Source organism: Desmodus rotundus, chromosome 7 (assembly GCF_022682495.2).
Source record: "Desmodus rotundus isolate HL8 chromosome 7, HLdesRot8A.1, whole genome shotgun sequence".
Taxonomy (NCBI): domain Eukaryota; kingdom Metazoa; phylum Chordata; class Mammalia; order Chiroptera; family Phyllostomidae; genus Desmodus; species Desmodus rotundus.
The window spans coordinates 62723560-62741175 of record NC_071393.1 but is presented as its reverse complement, the minus strand read 5'-3'; the positions used below and the strand labels follow the sequence as shown (position 1 = coordinate 62741175).

General features: G+C 58.2%; 1 protein-coding gene and 1 long non-coding RNA gene across 10 annotated transcripts; one reads left to right on the top strand and one right to left on the bottom strand.

The window, feature by feature from the left end:
• Positions 1–442: 442 nt before the first annotated feature.
• CARMIL3 (capping protein regulator and myosin 1 linker 3) lies at positions 443–17083 on the top strand. 9 transcript variants are annotated; one of them, XM_053928272.1, is made up of 40 exons: positions 443–526; positions 2012–2106; positions 2410–2460; positions 2558–2617; positions 2703–2818; positions 3035–3132; positions 3373–3443; positions 3543–3616; positions 3822–3897; positions 3979–4067; positions 4527–4621; positions 4850–4936; positions 5147–5256; positions 5395–5472; positions 6102–6178; positions 6261–6365; positions 6461–6530; positions 6991–7072; positions 7199–7295; positions 7440–7494; positions 7574–7746; positions 7952–8020; positions 8222–8315; positions 8400–8498; positions 8892–9020; positions 9187–9300; positions 9690–9865; positions 10675–10762; positions 10896–11033; positions 11318–11381; positions 11498–11706; positions 12081–12181; positions 12785–13100; positions 13476–13604; positions 14230–14296; positions 14398–14487; positions 15984–16102; positions 16190–16370; positions 16525–16635; positions 16762–17083. In XM_053928272.1, the coding sequence occupies exons 1-40, from the start codon at positions 487–489 to the stop codon at positions 16785–16787; spliced, it is 4119 nt and encodes a 1372-aa protein (XP_053784247.1). In that variant the 5' UTR covers positions 443–486; the 3' UTR covers positions 16788–17083. The 9 variants fall into 9 exon arrangements, with proteins under 9 accessions (XP_053784247.1, XP_053784246.1, XP_053784245.1 ...); XM_053928271.1 differs by having other exon boundaries at positions 12078–12181; XM_053928270.1 differs by having other exon boundaries at positions 12078–12181; positions 16759–17083.
• On the bottom strand, positions 7029–15123 carry LOC123479360 (uncharacterized). The gene is made up of 4 exons (XR_006654964.2): positions 14873–15123; positions 9158–9307; positions 8386–8474; positions 7029–7117 (listed from the first exon to the last, which is right to left on the bottom strand). It is a non-coding gene; the product is annotated as an uncharacterized lncRNA (long non-coding RNA).
• Positions 17084–17616: the final 533 nt, after the last annotated feature.

The window sequence follows — 17616 nt, the reverse complement described above, 5'->3', positions numbered from 1 at the left end:
TTTCCTCTCGGGTTAGTGAGGGCGAGATGGACTGGCCCAAACTAACAGGAAAAGGGACAGGCCTTGCAAGGATAACCTGGGGTACCCAGGCCCACAAACAAAAGAAATAGGTTTTGCTCAGGGTGCCCGGAGAGTGTGGCACGATGTCCCCCGCTTGGGAGACGGCCCGGGCTCAAGGTAACACGCACAGGACAACGCACTCGGCAGCCGGCGGCAGGGGTGGGCACCGGCGCGCGCAGGGTCTCACGCGGCCCACAGGCGCGGTGCGCATGCTCAGTCCGGCACATCCCCGGGCAGGGTTGGAGACCAGGCTCTGGGAGGCGGGGGCTGGAGCGCTCGCGCAGCCGCCCCTGACAGGAGCGGGCTCCGCGGCTGCTGCAGCGCTCAGAGCTCGGGCCCTGCCGGAGCCGGATCTAGCATGTGCCGCGGCTCCAAGGCGACGGTGGTGTCGGCTCCTCTGCAGCAGTGGCAGCAACAGCGGCTGCCATGGCCAAGTCCAGCGCGGAGCTCACCCGCGAGCTGCAAGGTACGAGGCTTCGGTGGTCTCAGGGACACCTGGTCTGGGAGCATCCCAGACCCAGTGTGTTCCTCTCCGCGGCACACCCCAGCCCCGGTGCCTCCCGCCCCCGCCCCAAGCATCCCGGTTGCAAGGCAACCCCTTGCCCCTGCATCTCAGTTCCGGGCATCTGTCCCCGGGGCATCCTCCTCTGCCCCCATCGCCTCGCCCGGTCAGGACCTTACTGTCCCGGAGACGCCCGTGCCGATCTTCGGTACAGTCCCCTTGCGCTCCCTAAGGCTGACTCACAGTGATCCTGGCCCACCCCTCAGCAAGGCGTCGAGTTTCCCCTCGGGAGTGTCCCCGTTTCCCCGCCGGGTGGAGCCAGGCCCGCCCCGCCGCACGATGGGAGCTGCCCCTGGTCCTGACCGCCTCTTGGCTCCACACCCTCCGTCTCCCGGCCCCGCCCCGGAACTGGCCTTGGAGATTCCCCCACCCCCACCCCCTAGCTGCCTGGCAGCGCCCAGACCCGTGGGGCAAAGAAGAGAATCAGGAAAAAGGGCCTGGTTTGGAGCTAAAAGCAAGAGCAGGGTCTCCGCTACTTGCCTCCCACAGCCCCCGTCCCAGCCTGACCTCTTCTCGCTACCCTACGCACACATACCTCAAGGCCTCTCCTGTTTGCATGGCCCTAGGACTCAGCCCAAACCAAGGCCCCACCCCCCCCCCCAGCACTGCCACAACCCTGACCCCCAGAGGCAGGAGCACAGGCCAGCCCAGGCAGAGACCAGGACGCTCAAGGGTACTCAGAGGCATGCTGCACCTTGACAATTCCCCCCACCTTCACACACACAAGCACAAACATGCGATATGTGTGCACACGTCTTTATAGCATCTGCACCCCACCTCTCATTCTCTCTCTTTCTCTCCCCGCCCCTTTCTGGGATATTTGGCTGGGTACGGTCTCATTTAAACACTAACTCCTCCCCCCCCCACACGCACACATCAGAATCTTCTGGCTCTGTGCCCCATTCACAACTGTGAGTACAGAATACTCATTCACACTTACGCATCCCCACCAGTGCCATAGACAGGCTCCGTTTCCTCAGAAGGCACGCACACACGTGGAGTAAAAGGCAGACACACACACCCAGACCACCTAGAATATAGCCAAAAGGACACCCCCACATCCCTCCACTCTGACTCACTGTGCATGGGTTGACAGTTGTTGGAGTGAATGGGTTGGGAAAATCCTTCTCACCCTCAGAAGTGTAAGACACATCCTCCCACTCAGTGACTGTCCCTCAACTCAGGAACATCAGGAGCGAGTTTTCTCCACACTTCTCTCCCTCTCTAATAGGAAGAGAAAAGTCACCCAAGAAATAAAGGTCTGTGTCCCTATCCTTCTTTGTCTCTCTTTTTCTCTCTACTCCCGTCTGCCCCTGCCCCTGGAGAGCCCTGGGGAGGGGCAGTGGCCAGGGTAAGGGGAGCTCTGAGCAGGTCCCTACCCACCTGCAGACAGCATCCGGAGGTGCCTGAGCCAAGGGGCAGTGCTCCAACAACACCGAGTGAAGCTGGAGACGAAGCCCAAGAAGTTTGAGGACCGAGTGCTGGTGAGGGCACTAGGCTTGGGAGGGAGGGAGATATCAAGGACAGCTAGACCACTGAGAGCAGAAAGCCTGGGAAGCAGGGGAGACAGAGGTGGGGAAGAGCTGAGGAGAAATAGCCTGGAAGAGGGGCAGGCTGGACAGGTGGATATCCGAGAGATTAGGATGGGGCATGAGGGAGAGGGAGGACCCCCAAAGCAGATGGTCATTACTGACAGAGGTTGCACACAGGCTGAGGGGGCCAAAGGAGGGGTCAATGCCCAGGAAACTTTGCCATTTGCTGCTGACTTTCTTTTCCTTTCTCTGAAGGCCCTGACCTCCTGGCGCCTCCACTTCTTCCCCCTTAAAGTCCCAGCCAAGGTGAGTTGAGCTAAGGAGCGGGAGAGCACCTGGCATGCTCCCTCCTGAGCCTGGCAGCCAGACCCTTACCACCAGTTGAGCATCCCCACACCCCCAGGTGGAAAGCTCCTTCAATGTCCTGGAGATCCGGGCCTTCAACACGCTCAGTCAGAACCAGGTGAGCACCAGCGCTTGGCGCCCCCCGTTGGGCCAGCAGGAGCAAGGAGCCAATAACTGAGGCCCTGCTGCTCCCTCACCACCAGATCCTAGTGGAGACAGAGCGTGGCATGGTGAGCATGCGGCTGCCATCTGCTGAGAGTGTGGACCAGGTGACACGACATGTGAGCTCTGCCCTCTCCAAGGTCTGCCCTGGCCCTGGGTGAGTGGCAAAGGAGGAATCTCTCAAGGGGTTGGACAACAAGACTTCTTCCTTCCCTCCTTCTCTCCTTCCCCTGCACCTGAGCTCCTAGGACACCCAGGAGCAGAACAACGTTGTTTCTGCTCCTGTTTTTTTCCTGGGGATCCAGAAGCCATAACGGAAAGAATTGAGAGCCTCTTTTCACCTCTTTCTGGGATGTATTTGTTTACCTGCCAGGTGTCTAATCCGGCGTGGAAATGCAGACACTCCAGAAGGGCCCCGGGACACATCCCCCAACTCTGAGACTTCGACATCAACCACTCACAGTGTCTGTGGTGAGCAGGGGCAGACTTGGCAAAAGTGGGACTTAAGCCACCCTGCCCCTTGTCCAGAGTCCTTTACATGTGGGAGTTCACCTGCCCGGAGGACTCCACAGCTCCCAGACCTCAGAGGTTCATGGTGTAGCAGGAACCCAGGATACTAGCACATAAAATGACCTTGACCTTTCCTTGACCCCCAAACCTATTCTTCACCCCCTTGCCCCTGGTGGAGCCAGCCCATCTACTGCCCCACAGGTGGCTTCTCCGAGACCTACGCTGCCCTGTGTGACTACAACGGGCTGCACTGCCGTGAGGAGGTGCAATGGGTGCGTTGGGCAGGGCCCTACTTGGGCACGTGGGACTTGGAGGGAGGGGGCAGAGGAGCAGGAGGGGAGAAGGTGTGATCTGGTTTCCACCTCTCCAAGGATGTGGACACCATCTATCATGCCGAGGATAACCGGGAGTTCAATCTTTTGGATTTCAGCCACTTGGAGAGCCGGTAAACTGATGGAGTAGAGACTCCCCACCACCACCCCCAAATGCCCTTCTCGTCCCACCCACAGTCCCAGCTCTCTCTCCCCAACCTACCCGCCACTGCCTTCTACCCATCCAGACTTTCCCCAGCCCAACCGCTCCATCCCTAGTCTCTTCTTTCCTGCCCTGCCACCTGCTCACCACTCTCTACCCCCTCAATCTCCCCACAGAGACTTGGCCCTCATGGTGGCAGCCCTGGCCTACAACCAGTGGTTCACCAAACTCTACTGCAAGGACCTGCGGCTGGTAGGGACTAGGAGGGATGGGGGAAGTGGGAGAGAGCAGTGTCCTCTCTCATTCCCGATCACAGCACCCCTCTGTCCTCAGGGCTCTGAAGTGCTAGAACAGGTGCTACATACCCTGAGCAAGTCGGGGAGCCTCGAAGAGCTGGTGCTGGACAATGCTGGACTTAAGACGTGAGGCCAGCCTCCTCCTTAGGCAGTGGCACACCCTTGATGTAGTCTTAGGGCCCCAGAACCTCAGAGCATGGTATGGGCATCTGAGCTACCTCATCCAGCTCCTCACTTTACAGAACAGGAGACTGAGGCCCAAAAAGGCAGAAAACAAGCCAATGGCCCAGCTGGGACTCAGACCTAAGCCTCCTGACCCCCATCTCCACGGCCTCCCCCAGCATGCTCCATCACCCACCCAGCAGGGTGGGCTTCTCTAACCTCAAGGACCCAAAGTTGGGTTTTGTCTCAGCATGCCTTCTCACATACTCCAGAGTGATGACGAGCCCTGTGGCAGGCAGAACCCGAGCTGCCCCCCACCCGTGGGGGCCTCTTACCTTTGAAGTCCCAGCCAGGCAGTCAAGTGGAAGAGGAGGGGAAGCCCAGGGGCTGGGACAAACAAATCCTTCCTCCCCTTGCCTGAAGGGACTTTGTCCAGAAGCTGGCCGGGGTGTTTGGGGAGAACGGGAGCTGTGTGCTGCATGCCCTTACTCTGTCCCACAACCCCATCGAGGACAAGGGTGAGCCCCAGCCCTGAACTCTACCCCTACCTCAATGCAGACTCCGTCCTAGCCCCGAGTCCAGCCCGGGTCGGAACAGGGGCTCTCCAACTTGATGCCAGCCCCTGCCCCAACACAGTCACCCCTGACCCCGGGCCTGTACCCCACCCAAGCCCCTACCCTGACTCTGCACCACCTGCTCCCACTGCCCAGCCTCTCACCGGGCACATTTCTCTCCCCACTCCCTAGGTTTCCTCAGTCTGAGCCAGCAGCTCCTCTGCTTCCCCACCGGCCTCACCAAACTGTGCCTGGCCAAGACTGCCATTTCCCCTCGAGGTATTTGCACTAGGACCACTGACCTTTGACTTCTGGTTCTCTCCAGTGCTTCCTAGGGTGTTGAGCCCCAGAGGCAGACCCGCACACCCACACAGCATCCCAGGGATCAAGGAAAGGAAAAGAGCCATATTTCGGGAATGGGGAACAGTTGCATACCTGGGGAAGAGGTGGGGATGGGGGCCAACCCAGCCCAGTGCCCGCTGTGCTCAGGGCTCCAGGCACTGGGCCAGACCTTCGGGGCCAACCCGGCCTTTGCCAGCTCCCTTCGATATCTGGACCTGAGCAAGAACCCTGGGCTGCTTGCCACAGACGAGTCCAACGTGAGTCCACAGAGCATAACCGCGAGTTCCCGCAGAAGCACGCTCAGGTTTCAGGGCCAGGGGCCTCTGCCCCATAGCCCAGGGGTGGAGGGACTCTATCACCCCTTCCCCTGCAACCCCTCTGTCCTGCCTTCGCAGGCCCTCTACAGTTTCCTGGCCCAGCCCAATGCCCTGGTGCACCTGGACCTGGCAGGGACTGACTGTGCCATTGACTTGGTGAGGAGTTGGTAGTGGCAGACCAGCCTGTGGTGATTTGGGGAGGCCAGGGTGGATCTGTGCCTCACCCACTTCCTCAAGTGTGGAGGTGGTCAGAGCTGGCAGGAAGACTTCAGGCTCAGCTGAATTATACAGCAACACCCGTGGCTGACACCTGTGCTGCACTTGATCTCTGTTGCTGCCCGAGGTTGTGCTGGCTGTGCCAAAAAGCCAGCACTCACTCCATTCCCCTGGCTCAGGATGGAGTCCACCAGGAGGATAAGATGTTTTTCTTAATGTGAATGAGGCACCTTAGGAGCCTGTACAGTCTCAGGATGGAGTCCACCAGGAGGATAAGATGTTTTTCTTAATGTGAATGAGGCACCTTAGGAGCCTGTACAGTGTCCCTGGCTTTGTACATCCCCTGCCAGTGAGCCTAACACCCCTGGGGAACAGGCAGGGAGTAGAGCCACTTTCCACAGAGGGGAAACTGAGGCAGTAAGAGGCAAAGTGGACATCCATAGTAGGGCTCACACAGACTGACTGCAGAGGGTAAGAGCCAGGACCTTGACAGGGAGGAAGGTGCCCTCACCCACTGCTCTCAGCACCCCTCCCAGCCCCTATGAGACCCACCATGCCTCTCCCCACAGCTTCTGGGTGCCCTGCTCCATGGCTGCTGCTCCCACCTGACCTACCTCAACCTGGCGCGCAACAGCTGCTCTCACAGGTGGGAGCGTGGGGGGGTGCAGGAAGGGATGGGGCAAGTGGTGGGTGCCCCCCTCTCTTGCTGACCCCAGAGGTCTCTGCAGGAAGGGCCGGGAGGCCCCACCGGCCTTCAAGCAGTTCTTCAGCAGCGCCTACACTCTGAGCCACGTCAGTCTTTCCACCACAAGGCTGCCCCTGGAGGCCCTCAGGTCGGGTGGGTGCAGGGTTGGGGGAGCTTCCAAGGGGGAACAGTAAGAGAAGGGGGTAAGGGGTAAGAGTGGGCCTGCTGACCTTCCTCCCACAGGGCACTGCTCCAGGGCCTCTCCCTCAACAGTCACCTCAGTGATCTGCACCTGGACCTCAGCAGCTGTGAGGTAAGCCCTCTGTCCCCCAAACCCCACTGCCTGTTCCCCACCCACTGTTCATTTCTCTGACCTAAGCCAAACCCTGGCAACATCTTGTCTCTGCACTACTCCTTCGTGACCCTCAAACCCAGTCACACCTCCAGTTTCCCCTCTCACTGTGGTGTGCTTCCCTCTTTCCAGAGGTCATTTTCAGTCTCCAGTATCTTCCCCCCTTAAAGCTTTGCAAAGGGAGATACCAGGCTTTCCCACCAGAGGACAGGAGCGAGCTATCTCTGGTGCTCTCGCCTGGAGACTTCTGACTGAAGGGAACGGAGGCTCCAGCCCTAGGGAAGAATCTGCTATGGAGATGGGGCCTCCGATTTTACACCCTGTACCTGACATGACCTTGAGTCCTGGCGTAACCACTTTGGTCTCTGAGCACTAAAGGTGCCCTGCCCCTACCCTCTTCCTACCTCCCTTGTCCGTGCAGCTCCGCTCAGCAGGAGCCCAGGCTTTGCAAGAGCAGCTGGGAGCTGTCACCTGTGTAGGCAGCCTGGATCTGTCCGACAATGGTGAGTGGAGGTGCTTTTCTTCCTGGGGGCAGCCAAGGATGGGGCCTGGAGTGTGGGGGAGAAACCTTAAGGAGACGCCTGTGAGCCTCCGGCCTCAAGACCAGGCCTCTCCCCTATACTGGCCAGGGTTCGACTCAGACCTCCTGACACTGGTGCCTGCACTTGGCAAGAACAAGTCCCTCAAGCACCTGTTTCTGGGCAAGAATTTCAATGTCAAGGCCAAGTAAGGCCCTTCCCCATACCACAGACCCCCCTCTGTCATCCACCTCTCCTTTTGGCTCACTGGATTACCTCTGACTCCCTCCCTGCTCACCCAGTAGCATGACCCCAGCCCCCTCCCCTCCAACTTGGCCCTCACTCCCCTCAGGACCCTGGAGGAGATCCTCCACAAGCTGGTGCAGCTGATCCAGGAAGAGGACTGTGTGAGTGACTAGGCCAGGGAGGGAACCTGCTGTGGCGGGGACTTTGGAGACTGGGCCCAACCCCCACTTGCCCACACAGTCTCTGCAGTCACTGTCAGTGGCAGACTCCCGGCTAAAGCTACGCACCAGCATCCTCATCAATGCCCTGGGCAGCAACACCTGCTTGGCTAAGGTGGACCTGAGCGGCAATGGCATGGAGGACATCGGGGCCAAGATGCTGTCTAAGGCCCTGCAGATAAACTCTTCCCTCAGGTGGGCCCCCACTGGACCCTCTGACCCCCTCCAAACACATGACCTCCCTGCTTGCCTTGCTCCCTACCCTATCTTCCAAGGCACCCTCAGTCCCAGAAACATCTCTGAGTCAGCCTCATTACCCAAGAAACAGAGGGTGCTGTGTCCTGCCCCTTAACAAGGACCCAGAGGGTGGGGTAACTAGCTGTGCTCACCTTCTCCCCAGAACTATCCTATGGGATCGGAACAATACATCTGCCCTGGGCTTTCTGGACATTGCGAGGGCCCTGGAGAGGTGAGTGGACCAGACCCTGCCCTTACTCAAGCCCCCAGCATCCTGTGCCTGGACCAGGCTTGCACTCACACTAGCCCCCTTGACCTTTTTGTGCAGAAATGTTAGGAAGGGCCATGGACAAGGGAAGTGGTGGGCTAGAGGTGGGAGCAGGAACCTCTCCTCACCTCTTCCCTCACCTAGCTGTGCTACTATGTCCCACAGCAACCACACTCTGCGTTTCATGTCCTTCCCCGTGAGCGACATCTCCCAAGCCTACCGCAGTGCCCCCGAGCGCACTGAGGACGTCTGGCAGAAGGTGTCGGCCTAAGCAGGGTGGAACAGAAAGGGCAGGGGCCAGCCCAGTCCCCAAGCCCTAACCCACTCACCCCGTCATCTTCAGATCCAGTGGTGTTTGGTGAGGAACAACCACTCCCAGACGTGCCCCCAGGAACAGGCCTTCAGGCTGCAGCAGGGCCTGGTGACCAGCAGCGCAGAGCAAGTAAACATTTCCCTCTGGGACCCGTGGGGCATACAAGGCACAGGTGTGATGTGACAGGGAGGGCCATGAAGGAGGCATCAAGTGGTGCCCGTGACTGGACTCCATGTGTGAGGGAGCTGGGAGACAGGACATTCACAGTAGGGGTGAGAGAGCATGTGGGCAAACAGGAGGGACCCCCAGCCAAGGGGTGCACAGGGCTGTGGGAGCTCTGCTGGGCATTCAAGGAGGGTTACCCAAGAGGGGAGAACAGGCCGTCCAGTGACATCATCACCACCCCTGTAGTGCTGGCACCATCAGCGCTGCCCAAGGAGACCCAGAAATGAGGTGCCTGGGTTCCCACCTGGGAAGATGTTGTGTGGGGTCCCCCTAACATTCCTGCCGGCTGTGCTCCAGATGCTGCAACGGCTGTGTGGACGAGTGCAGGAGGAGGTTCGGGCCCTGAGGCTGTGTCCCCTAGAGCCTGTGCAGGATGAGCTGCTCTATGCTCGGGACCTCATCAAGGATGCCAAGAACTCCCGGGCGGTGAGCCTCCATTGCCCCCTCCCCTGACAGTCCAGAGGACCGCTGGCAGAAGGCCAGCCATGCTAGCCAAGGAGAGTCCAGGCCCTGCCCCATGCAACTGCCCTCCTAGCCCAGGGCAGCCGGGACCTGGTTCTCACCTTCTGATCATAACCCCTTTCTTAAATAGCTGTTTCCCAGCCTGTATGAGCTGGGTCACGTGCTGGCCAACGATGGGCCTGTGAGGCAGAGGCTGGAGTCTGTAGCCAGTGAGGTGTCCAAGGCTGTGGACAAGGAGCTGCAGGCAAGTCCTAGGGAAAGAGCCCAGTGTTGACCCAGGCTCTAAGGACTAAGGTCTGTGAGGGGGAGATTTCTGGGGGCAAGAAGGAAATGCGTAGCTGAGACCACCCACACTCCCACTGTGCAAAGACTTTGCTAGAAAACTGGGCTTGAATTTTTTTCTGCTAGCTTCAGTCTTGGCCCCTGAACTCTGACCTCTCCCCCCTGGACTGACTCTTCCCTGTCCATATGGTAGGGTGGGAGCCCGAGTATCTGACACTGTGCTGCCAGCTGGCCCTTTGACCTTGGCGAGCCATGGGGGGCGTTGGAATAGACAGGCTAGAGTCTCTTGGCTGTGGAGCCACCCCTAATCCTGCTGCCCTTGGGGCTCTGGCCTCCCTTCCCCCATACTAGGTGATCCTGGAGTCCATGGTCAGCCTAACGCAGGAGTTATGCCCTGTGGCCATGCGGGTGGCTGAAGGGCACAACAAGATGCTGAGCAATGTGGCCGAACGCGTCACTGTGCCCCGGAACTTCATCCGCGGGGCGCTGCTGGAGCAGGCGGGGCAGGACATTCAGAACAAGCTGGAGTGAGAGGCAGATGGGCTGGGGCGGGGCTGGATTGGGCCCAGAGCACTTAGGGATTCAGGGCCCAGCTCTTAGCAATGAATAATGAATGGCACAATCTCCATTACAAGGGATAAATCTTTAACCAACTGCAATCTTGCTCTTTAGGATCAGACTGGTCTTTGCCCTAGAAATCTAAGTGCTGAGCTGGGGTTTAGGAGCTGGGGTTCAGGAGCCAGGCAGTGTACACACAGATGTGCACACACACGTAGCCACACAGGCACACCCAGATTCATCTCCTAAAAGCGAAGCACAGCCTCCTTGGAGGCATGGTCAAAGAAAATTGATGTGAATGGAGTGTGTGGACTACGCTCTGTCTCCCTCCCACTTTTCACCCCTAGACCTCTTCCATTCCAGGTCTGGGTGCCACCACTCTCCAAAGAAAAGAAAAAGAAAAATTATTACAAGAAGCACTGGTGTCTGCTCTTAGCGCAGAGACCAGCAGAACTCACTCAGCACCCCAGTTTACTCAGCTCTGTTCCACTGGAGCTCCAGGGGTCTGACCCAGAGCCCCTTTGTTCCTCCTTCCTCTTCAGTCCTCTTTGTCCACCCTCCCAACCCACACACATCTAGGCTGGAGGTCTGTGGGTGGAACAGGCTGTGCCTTTATGGAGACCCGAGTGTAGCGAGCCTCAGGTGCCTCCTACAGTACATTAGGGCCTCCCTGGACAGCCAGGCTAGCTGGCCCTCTCCCTCAGGCACCTGGGGAAGGGCAGGGCTATGGCTCGGGGCTGGGGAGGAGTGGCTGAGCAACCCCTACCTGTGCCCACAGTGAAGTGAAGCTCTCAGTCGTCACCTACCTAACGAACTCCATAGTGGATGAGATCCTGCAGGAGCTGTACCACTCACACAAGAGCCTGGTAAGGCTTCTGAACCCTGGGCAGGCTCAGACATGCCCTGCATATTGAGGCCATACCATCTCCCCCAGCCCCCTGCCCTCAAAACTCTGGGAGGAGGACTGCTTCCTTGGGATCCTTTTCACACCTTCCGCAGGCCCGCCACCTGGCCCAGCTAAGGACACTATCAGATCCACAAGGGGGGCCAGGCCAAGTGCAGGATCTGTCCTCCCGGGGCCGGGGCCGTAACCGTGACCACGAGGAGACCACAGATGATGAACTTGGGACCAACATCGTGAGCATCCCACCCCCGATCCCCTTCCTAACCTAAGTCCTGTCCCTGAACCTACAAAATACTGTCCCCTTCTACTTCTCTGGACTCTGTTCTCCCCTTACTGAGCCTGGTCTCATCCCCCAGCCCCAACCAGCCCAGCCTCTTCCCGAATCCCAATGCCCCAGCCACCCAAGGAGAGGGAGGCAGGAGGGACTCTAAAAAGAAGGCTTCATGAGGAATGGAGGCTCCAGGTGAGGTTCCTGGGATGTGCAACGTGGTCCCACTATTCGCCTCCCTTTCTACAGGACACCATGGCCATCAAAAAGCAGAAACGCTGCCGCAAGATCCGGCCAGTGTCTGCCTTCATTAGTGAGTCCCCAGCTTCAATTCTAATGGCCTGCTTCCCTTTCTTTTTTTTTCTGTCTCACCAGCCTGCTTTCTCCCTGTTCTTCCTGCTAGTCCCTCTAATGCTACTGTCTCCATAGGTGGAAGCCCTCAGGACATGGAAAGCCAGCTGGGGAGCCTGGGGATCCCCCCTGGTTGGTTCTCAGGACTCGGGAACAGCCAGTCCACAGCTAGTGGCTCCTGGGAAGGTCTATCCGAGCTTCCTACTCACGGCTATAAACTAAGGCATCAAACACAAGGCAGGCCCCGGCCCCCCAGGACCACCCCTCCGGGACCTGGTCGGCCCAGTGTGAGTCCCTAAGGCCTTGCAAGGGGATTGACCGATTATACTTAGTAGAGCCAGAGCCAGGGATTGTAGCTTTAGGATCCAAATGCCGAGGCACCATCCTGGGGGATCTGGCAGGGGCCCCGGCAAGCCACCAAAAGTGGGACTACCTAGTTTGGATGAGACCCCACCCTTGTTGCAGCAGGAAGTCTGCCTGCCAGACAGTGGCAGTCCTTGTCTTAGTGAGGGCCGCCCAACTAGGAAATTTCCAGGTGGACTGCAGTCTGCATTTCCATGGGGCCGGGAGAGGCCAGTCCAAGTCCAAAGGGGAGGCCCTGAGTGGAAGGGAGGGTCTTCCTGGCTGGTTGAGATTCCCTATGGGACACTCCTCCCAGCAGGTGCCAGTACCTGGGACGCGTCAGGAGAACGGGATGGCCACCCGCCTGGACGAGGGGCTGGAGGACTTCTTCAGCCGAAGGGTCATGGATGAAAGCTCCAGGTGTGGCACATCAACACACTCCCATTTTCATCAGGCCCCGAGGCCCTGGAAGGACCTTTGTGTCTGCCCAGCTCTCGTGGTGGCCTCTCCAATGACAGAGCCCAAAGCCAGTCTTCCTGGGATATTTCCCCCACATTCTCACCCTTCCATACTAGCCCTTATCTCCCATATTCTCTTAGGAAGGATGGGGCCACCACAGTGGAATGGTAGGGATGGGCGGGGGTGGGGCATGGCAGCAGGCCCTGGGTTGGGATGGCCCTTAGGGTAAAAAGCCTGGAGGGAATGTTCTCGGTCACTGGCTCTGCACAGAAGGAAATGGGTCACTTGGAGAGACTGAGAGAAGGAAAGGGCAAGAGGGGTACCTGGGAGGAAAGAGTTGATCTGCTAGAGGATTATGACAGGGAAGGTAGGGACACCGTCTCCCCTGAGTTAAGTGGAAAGGGCTGCAGAGCAGCAGGAGAAACTGGATTGGAGAAGGAAGTGGGAGGTTTTTAGATCCAAGACTGTCTATCACCAGCACCACCCTGGGCCCTGAGCCACCTCTGCATCTGGCATTCGCATCCCCCCAAGGCTATGTCATTAACTCACCTTGACCCTGCCCAGCTACCCCCCGACTCTGCGGACCCTGCGGCCAGGCCTCTCCGAGCAGTCCCTGCCTCCACTCCAGAAAAAGAGGCGCCGAGGCTTGTTTCACTTTCGCCGGCCACGGAGCTTCAAGGGGGACAGGGGGCCAGGGTCCCCCACCACTGGGCTCCTCCTCCCTCCGCCCCCACCCCCACCCCCAACTCAGGAGAGCCCCCCCAGTCCAGAGACCCCCAGCCTCGGCAACAACTCTTCCCCATGCTGGAGCCCAGAGGAGGAAAATGGCCTCCTCCCTGGATTTGGGGAGGGCCGGGGGCCTTCCTTCCGCAGGAAGATGGTAAGTGAGGCAGGAGGTACTATGTCCTCCCTGTTTGCTGTCCCATACATAGCCCACCTGCCCATCCTACCCCAGGCAATTAATGGGAGGATGCTAGGACTCAGGACTCTGGGGAGCTTTGGTCATCCCAACTCCCTGCTCCTTGAGAGTGGGCTGGGTCTGGTGACCCAGAGCATGCTGGGAGTGCTCATGCATATCTGGGCAGTGAAAGGACTCTTCAAAGGGCCTGGGCAGGGCTTCCCTCCCGCCCCCATCCCTGCCCCCCACCCCCGGGGCTGGAGGCTCAGAGAGGCAGGGGCCCTCTCCTTCTCCCTCACTGCCCATGGAGCCCCTTCTCCCTCAGGAACTGCTTGTAAACCTGAGACCTTGTTTCAGGGCACCGAGGGGTCAGAGCCAGGGGAGGGGAGCCAGGCCCCTGGGACAGCACAGCAGCCAAAGGTCCAGGGTGTTGCCCTTCCTGGGTTGGGAAGAGCCAAAGGTTGGAGCTTCGATGGGAAACAAGAGGTAAGGGGAGTCCAAGGCAGTGAAATGAGGGTCCTGTGGGTCTCTGTCTACCACCCTCCACTTCCCATACCCCCATCCCTGGTGAGTCAGTGAAGAGAGCCATGCTTTGGTGTTAGAAGATGTTAGCTGCAGCTCTGCCCATACCAGACGCTTGCCGTGGAATCCTGGACAGGTCGCTTAACCTCCTGAGCCTCTATTTCCTTATAAAATGAGCAGTCATAAAAATTCTTACCTCCAGAGCTCTGTTTCCCAACCTTTGGTGACTTGTTTACCACCTTCAGGGCTGATTTTTACCCTCTCCACATTCCATTTGTGTTATTATTTACATAGTATTTTAATTCCACTCACCTTTTATAACTTAGTCTGGACCTGTGCATTATCTTTAAAACCAGTCATGTTTTCTTGTACACATAAAATAAACGTATAACTATTAAAATAACAGTATTTTCATTCATGGGAGCCATTTCTTATGCCCCTAGGGTGGCCTGGGTGCCACTCTTTGGGAAAAAACGGCCCAAGCATCTAGGGACTAACAACATGAAACATCAGAGCAGAAGCCCCTTGCTAACTGCAGCCCCCACCTGGAGGGGCCTTTTCTGATGACCTGACTCAGCTGTCCTTTCAGGGCACAGGCCCAGACCTGGAGGGCAGTGTCCAGGCTTGGCAGAGACGGTGCTCTTCGGATGATGCAGGTGAGAATGGTCACCCTCCCTTCCTTTGACCCCTCTCTCAGGGTCCCCTCCTAATTTGCCTTTCTTGGTCCCCTTCATCCACCCTCTCCCTCCCCCCCCAGGGCCTGAAGCCTGGAAACCCCTACCACCACCCCAAAGCACCAAGCTGAGCTTCAGCGCCATGCGCCGTGCAGAGGCCACGTGGCACATAGGTATGGAACACCTCAGGCAGCAGCACTGAAGTCCTAGGATATGTCCACACAAACAGAGGCCATGACCCCCGCATCTGGGAGTTTTATGGCTGAGGTGGGTCAGTGAGAAGTCAACACAGTGAAAACGTTTAAGGAGATCTACAAAGCTATAACCAAAAGACACAGCCCTATCCAAAGAAAGACCCCACAGAATAAAAGTGGCTTTGCCAGGATTGGCAGACCACAGCAATACTTTGTGGGCGATTCCAGATAATTCTCTAGGGCAGGGGCCACATCTGGTCACTGTCAGCAGAGTGTCACCCGCTATAAAGAAGTCCTCTCTTTGACCTTCAGCTGGGAAGAGAGCTGGCAAGTTCTAGCCATGCCAGGCCCACCTCAAACATACCAGTCTCCTCCAAAAGCAGCTTGCCAAGCCAGCCTCAGCTCATGCAGAAAGGTGCCACAAGGAGTGGGCAAGAATCCTGCCCTGGAGATCAGAAACCTCAGGTGCAAACCCCAGCTCAGCCACCACCAGCAGTGTGGACCTTATACAAGTAATTTACCTTCTGGCTTTGAAGCTCTGAAGGAATAAAGGGAGGGGTTTGTGGTATGACACTCCCTTCTGCTGGGTTCAGAGCACCTTTCACTTACAGGGCCTCAAAAGGAGAGCTTGGCATCAAGCTATGTTCCCACAAGCCTGGAATATGACCCTTCAACAATACTGACATGGACAAATCTCCCTATAGATGTAGACACTCCATAACCTTCCTCCTCTCCCACCCCAAGGCTAGGGCACAAGAGCACGGTGCAGAGCCAGGCTGGCCCTTGGCTTGGCAATGCCTGTGCTCCTGCCCATCCTCCAAGGCCCAGCCAGTACTGGGGGCATCTTTGCTGACTTCTCAGCCTCCACACAAACTAAACACCCAAAGTTGGGCTCCGTCCTCCATCGAGGAGGCCACAAGAGTCGGATGTTCCACTGCATACACACCTCTGCCAGAACCCTGCAGGTCCCTCTTGTTCACCTCGAAGATACACACACAGACACCACCTTCCCAGTGGATTACCCTTAGGCCCAATTTGCATAAAACCCCAGAGGCAGGAGGTGGGGGCGCCAGGGCACCTCTCCTTGAGGCTCTCATCATCTAAATCAGACTGGCAGGCAAAGTCCTCAGAGTGCCAGGCTGCAGCCTTGGCAGAGCCCAGGGGCACTGCAGCTGTGGATGGACAGCCACGCCTGTGGCCCCAGACAGCCCCAGGCTCTGGCCCTGTCCCAGCAGGAAAAATGTCAGGCCAGAGCCCCCTCCAGAAGGTGACAGGCTCAGGACCGTCCTGGGGACCACAGGCTAAGGAAATATGAGAGGAAGGGAACATTTGAGGCAGGGGCTTAGGAGCAAAGAGCTTTGCAAGGGGAAGTCCTGGCTTCCAGGGCTTCAAAGGCACAGGGGACAGGGTGGGATGGGGGTGGAGCAAAAAAATGCCTGTTTCTGCAGTTCCTCTTCTCTTTCCCCATCCCCTAGCTGAGGAGAGTGCCCCCAACCACAGCTGCCAGAGCCTCAGCCCAGCCTCCCAAGATGGCAAGGAGGAGAAGGAGGGGGCCCTATTCCCTGAGAGGACCATTCCTGCTAGGAATGCCAAGGTGAGGGCTGGCAAGGTGGGTGGGGAAGGCACTTTAATGAAGCAAGAGGACTAACTAACTGACCTAGCATCTTCCTTCTTCTGCCAGCTACAGGACCCCCCTTTAGCTCCACAGCCCCCCAAGCCAGTGGCTGTGCCCAGGGGCCGCCATCCCCCCCAGGAGCTAGGGGGCAGGGGAGAGGCTGAGCCTGGGGGTACAGCCCCAGGGATGAACAAACCCCGGCTGCAGCTAGGCTCACAGCACGACCAAGAGGAGACCCAGGTCCAAGGTCTGCCACCTGGCTGGAGGGAACCTCCGGGTAGCTCTGGGACCCTGCTGCCCACACCAGGTCCCACCCCAAGCATGAAATGAGTCCAGGACTGGATGAGTGCCCAGCCTGTGAACCCCACGCATAGGCCAGACCTCCCTGACTGTCATTTCAGGGCCCCTAGACCCCAGCCGCTGGACTGCGCCCCTGAAGCCTAAGAGGACACGGCGGGCACAGTCCTGTGACAAGCTGGAGCCTGATAGAAGATGGCCCCCTGATCCCACAGGTGCCAGTGAAGTGGGCGAGAGGGCAGTCCCCCTTCCCACCTGTCCATCCAACATGGTGCACCCCATACTGGGCGGCTGGCTCTCCCTGCCCAGGAAACAGGGCTCCCTGGATCTGTTCCCAGCAGGAGCCAGTGAGCCAGGAACAGACTGAGAGCCGCTACAGCAGCCTCCCCAGCCCTCCTCTCGACATGTGCCTCACAAGGACTGACCCTCCCCCACCCCCAACCTCCAGGCCCCTCTGCCAGCCCAGCCCACAGGGGCAGGATGGCAGGATGAGGTGTGGGGGACAGGAAGGGTGGGAGCAACCTGGAGAGAGGGAGACTCTGAATGCCTGCTCCCTCGGCAGGGCAGAGTGGCAGAGTGCCTGGGGTGGGGGCCAGTTCCCTCACTGGATCTGTCCCTCTAACCCCAGGGGCTCTCTCCCCACTTGTATATAATAAAAATCAAAATCACTGCCTGCCTTGCGTCTTTGCTGTCTTCCCCCATTTACTGGCCTCACCCCCCACCATCTGTTTCCCTTCAGTGCTTGGTCTCGTGGGGAAAAGTGAGGGATACCTCACAGGGATGGGGCCAGGGCTCTGAGCAGAGAGGGAAAGACCAGGGAAGTGAGGGACACGTGGAGGGAACTGAGAGGTCCTCAAGCCAGGGTGGTTGTCATGTATGGGATCTGAGTAGACATGACAGAAACCGATGCCCGGGTGTGTCTGTCCGGCTCCGAGGGGTGTGGTGGGACTGGAAGGCTGAGGAGACTGGGAAGCTCTGTGTGTGTGTGTGTGTGTGTGTGTGTGTGTGTGTGTGTGTGTGTGTGTGTTTACACATAAGCAGGCTCACTAAAGGTGGAATTAAATGGTGTGCCATCCCGGGGGCACCATCAATAGTTAGAAGTCTCACCAGTAAAGTGGCCTGAAGGTGAACAGAAGTGTCTGCAGTGTGAGAAGATCAACGATTAAATTGTTTCCCATGGGCATACCACCAAATAG